The sequence below is a fragment of the Mandrillus leucophaeus genome, unplaced genomic scaffold (assembly GCF_000951045.1).
Source record: "Mandrillus leucophaeus isolate KB7577 unplaced genomic scaffold, Mleu.le_1.0 Scaffold212, whole genome shotgun sequence".
NCBI lineage: Eukaryota > Metazoa > Chordata > Mammalia > Primates > Cercopithecidae > Mandrillus > Mandrillus leucophaeus.
The window spans coordinates 513742-516899 of record NW_012102166.1 but is presented as its reverse complement, the minus strand read 5'-3'; the positions used below and the strand labels follow the sequence as shown (position 1 = coordinate 516899).

At 56.4% G+C, this 3158-nt stretch overlaps 1 protein-coding gene across 1 annotated transcript in view; it reads left to right on the top strand.

Annotated features, from left to right (window-relative positions):
• The window catches only part of ITGAE (integrin, alpha E (antigen CD103, human mucosal lymphocyte antigen 1; alpha polypeptide)), a 101934-nt gene that overhangs the window by 45999 nt on the left and 52777 nt on the right, over positions 1 to 3158 (top strand). The window contains exons 14-15 of the mRNA XM_011980454.1: positions 501 to 725; positions 1837 to 1967. Of these exons, the coding sequence (XP_011835844.1) occupies positions 501 to 725; positions 1837 to 1967 (356 nt within the window). The remainder of the gene's footprint in view (positions 1 to 500; positions 726 to 1836; positions 1968 to 3158) is intronic.

Genomic DNA, 3158 nt, shown 5'->3' with positions numbered 1-3158 from the left:
CCTCCCAAAGTGATGGGATTACAGGCCTGAGTCACTGCGTCCAGCCGATAACATTTCTTACAGCTGCATGGGTGGCAAAGCCCATTTAGTCCAGGATCTCATTTGTTTCTCACAGCAACTATGGGAGGTAGCTGCCACTCTTATCTTACGGATGAGGAAGCTGGGGCTCGGTGAGCCTGTGATGCTGAGACTTGCTCAAGTGTACCTAGCATGTATGTGGCAGAGCCACGAGTGAAACCCAGGCCTCCCATTTGCAGCAATGCACCCCTGCCCATGGAAGTAGAGGGGGGCAGGCTCTGAGTCCTGAACTTCAAGGTGGGAGGACCCCAGCTTTCCCCTCGTGCTGTGTGATCTTGGGAAGGTCCCTGGCCTTTTCTGGGGCTCAGGCTCCCTGCTGGAGAATCAGAATCCACCAGCCCAGTGAGCGTGCATCCTGGGTGGCAATGGAGTGGGCACCTAGCGCCCCTTCTTGGGGGCTGAGCTGTTTGCTTGCTTTACAGGATGGTTCCTTCTCCTTGGCACGCATACTGAGTGGGCACCCCGGGTTCGCCAGTGCCCGCTTTGGCTTTGCCATGGCGGCTGTGGGGGATATCAGTCAGGATAAGCTCACAGATGTGGCCATCGGGGCCCCCCTGGAAGGTTTCGAGGCAGGTGATGGTGCCAGCTTCGGCAGTGTGTATATCTACAATGGACACTGGGACGGCCTCTCCGCCAGCCCCTCGCAGGTGACCCATGGGGCCCTCTCCTTCCTCTCCTCTGGGGCTCTGACCTCTCCCAGATATGATGACCAAGCCCCAAGTCGACTTCAGTCCTAAGTGCTGGGCAGGTCTCAGGGGGCTGGGAGTGCCCAGGGAAAGAAAGAAGTCCCTCAGGCTGGTGGGAGGTTCCAGACCAGGGCCTCAGCTCAGCACCTTCAGGTTGAGGGGAGGTTGTGGCAGTACCTGTCTCCTTCCCTGGCCTATACCCTCTCCTTCCACCCAGCTGCTTCGGGTCCCTGCTTCCTCTCTTTCTGTCCCTCGCTCCTGTCTCCCACCCAGCCACCTCTCTGCCTTATCTCTCATTCCCCAGGGCTCCCTCGCCAGCCTCTCACACTGCATGTGTTACGGGCACTTTCACCCACCTGCAGCTCCTCCTGAGAACCTCCACCTGGATGGCCCCAGGCATCTCACTCCTGCCCGTGTGGCCCATCTGAGAGCCTGCTCCCCCAGACCTGATGCTCCTCTGAGTCCTCATCCTCCTCCACCCCCAACACCAGAAACCTCAGAGGGTCCCCAGCGTGCTCACACCCTGCACAGCCCGTCAGTCCCCACGTCCTCATGATTCTAGCTGTCTCCCAAGTCCAGCCCCTTCTCTCCATCCCCACCGCTGCAGTCCCAGTTCAGGCCTTGCCATCCCTCTCCCAGCCCACCCAGCTTCCTCCTCCCCTCCTTCTTCCACCCCGTATCTTCAGTGCCATTTCTAAAGTATTATCCTGATTATGTCGCTTCAAAAAAACAGAACCTTTGTTGACACCCCCAAGCCCCACATCAAGCCTCCTTGTACCCCAATCCCCTGCGGTCCACCCCGTCTGTGGCCCTGGCTGCTTCTCAGAGGGTCCTGCTCTTTCCCCATGCCTCACTCCCTTACTCTCCCCTGTCAAGTCCCACCTGCTCTTTGAGGCTCCACCCAAATGCCACTTCCTCTGGGAAAGCTTGCCCCCTCTTTCCTGGCTCTAGACTGGGGGCTCCCTGGGGCTGGATGGGGCCTGCAATGCTGATGGGTATAGACTATGAAAGAACTTCCTGCTCCATTTCCCTCCCTTCCCTCACACCACGCCTTGTGTTTCTGCCTCCACAGCGGATCATAGCCTCCGCGGTAGCCCCGGGACTCCAGTACTTTGGCATGTCCGTGGCTGGTGGGTTTGATATCAGTGGCGACGGCCTTGCTGACATCACCGTGGGCACTCTGGGCCGGGCAGTTGTGTTCCGGTAGGGCTCTGTCCTGCTTTCTGGGGTCCCAGGCCCAGCCTCACCCATTTGTCCTGTTTTAAATAGCTCGATGCAGACATTAGGCACTGAGGGAAGGAGCCAGCACTGTGGTTGCAGGCACAGGCTCTGGAGTCTGCCCGTCTGGGTTTGAACCTCAGCTCTCAGCCCTCTCAGGGTGCCCTTGGGCAGGTTATTTAATTCTAAGACCTTACATAGGAGTTATAAGAGCATTGCGTCCCAGAGCTAAGAGGATCATGCAAGTGAATATATGCAAAGTCTTTAGCACAATGCTCAGCGATGGCTATGATTATTCGGAATTGTGGAGTTTTTTTTGTTTGTTTTGTTTTGGTTTTCTTGAGACGGAGTCTTGCTCTGTTGCCCAGGCTGAAGTGCAGTGGTACAATCTCGGCTTGCTGCAACCTTTGCCTCCCGGGTTCAAGCAATTCTCTGCCTCAGCCTCCTGAGTAGCTGGGATTACAGGCATCTGCCACCACGCCTGGCTAATTTTTGTATTTTTAGTAGAGACAGGGTTTCACCATGTTGGCCAGGATGGTCTTGAACTCCTGACTTCATGATCCACCCACCTCTGCCTCCCAAAGTTACAGGCATGAGCCACTGCACCTGGCCAAGAATTGCAGAGTTTTTGTGCCCCATCCCTCAGTAAATGATCAAGTCCTGTGGCTGTAAATGAGCTCATGGAGCGCCCGTCTGTCCCATCCTCTCCACCAAGCCGCAGACTTGCTCTCTACCCAGCACCTCTCTGGGCTGCCGCTCATGGTCATCCCGAAGTGAACACATCTAAAAACAAAGCTCTTGTTTCCCCCCACCCTTCGTTCCCCCAAATCTGTCCTGCCCTCAGGCTTTCTGTCTCAGCAAATGGCACCATCATCCACCCAGAAATTCAGGATGAAAAGCTAGGCGTCATCCTTGGTGCCCCTTTTTCCTTCCTCTCCATCATATCAACGTGTCTTAGTTGGCTCTGCCTCCAAACCGCCTCCCAGCACAGGCACTGTCTTCCCTTCCTGGACACTGCTGCGGCAGCCTTCCCTGCTTCCAGCCCCTGCACTCCATTCTCCACGCAGCGGGAGCCCGATCCCTTCACTCTGATGCCTGAAACCCCTCCACGGCTCCTATTTAGAGAAAAATCCCAATTCCTTACCATGGCTTTACACGGCTCTTTGTGGCCTGGCC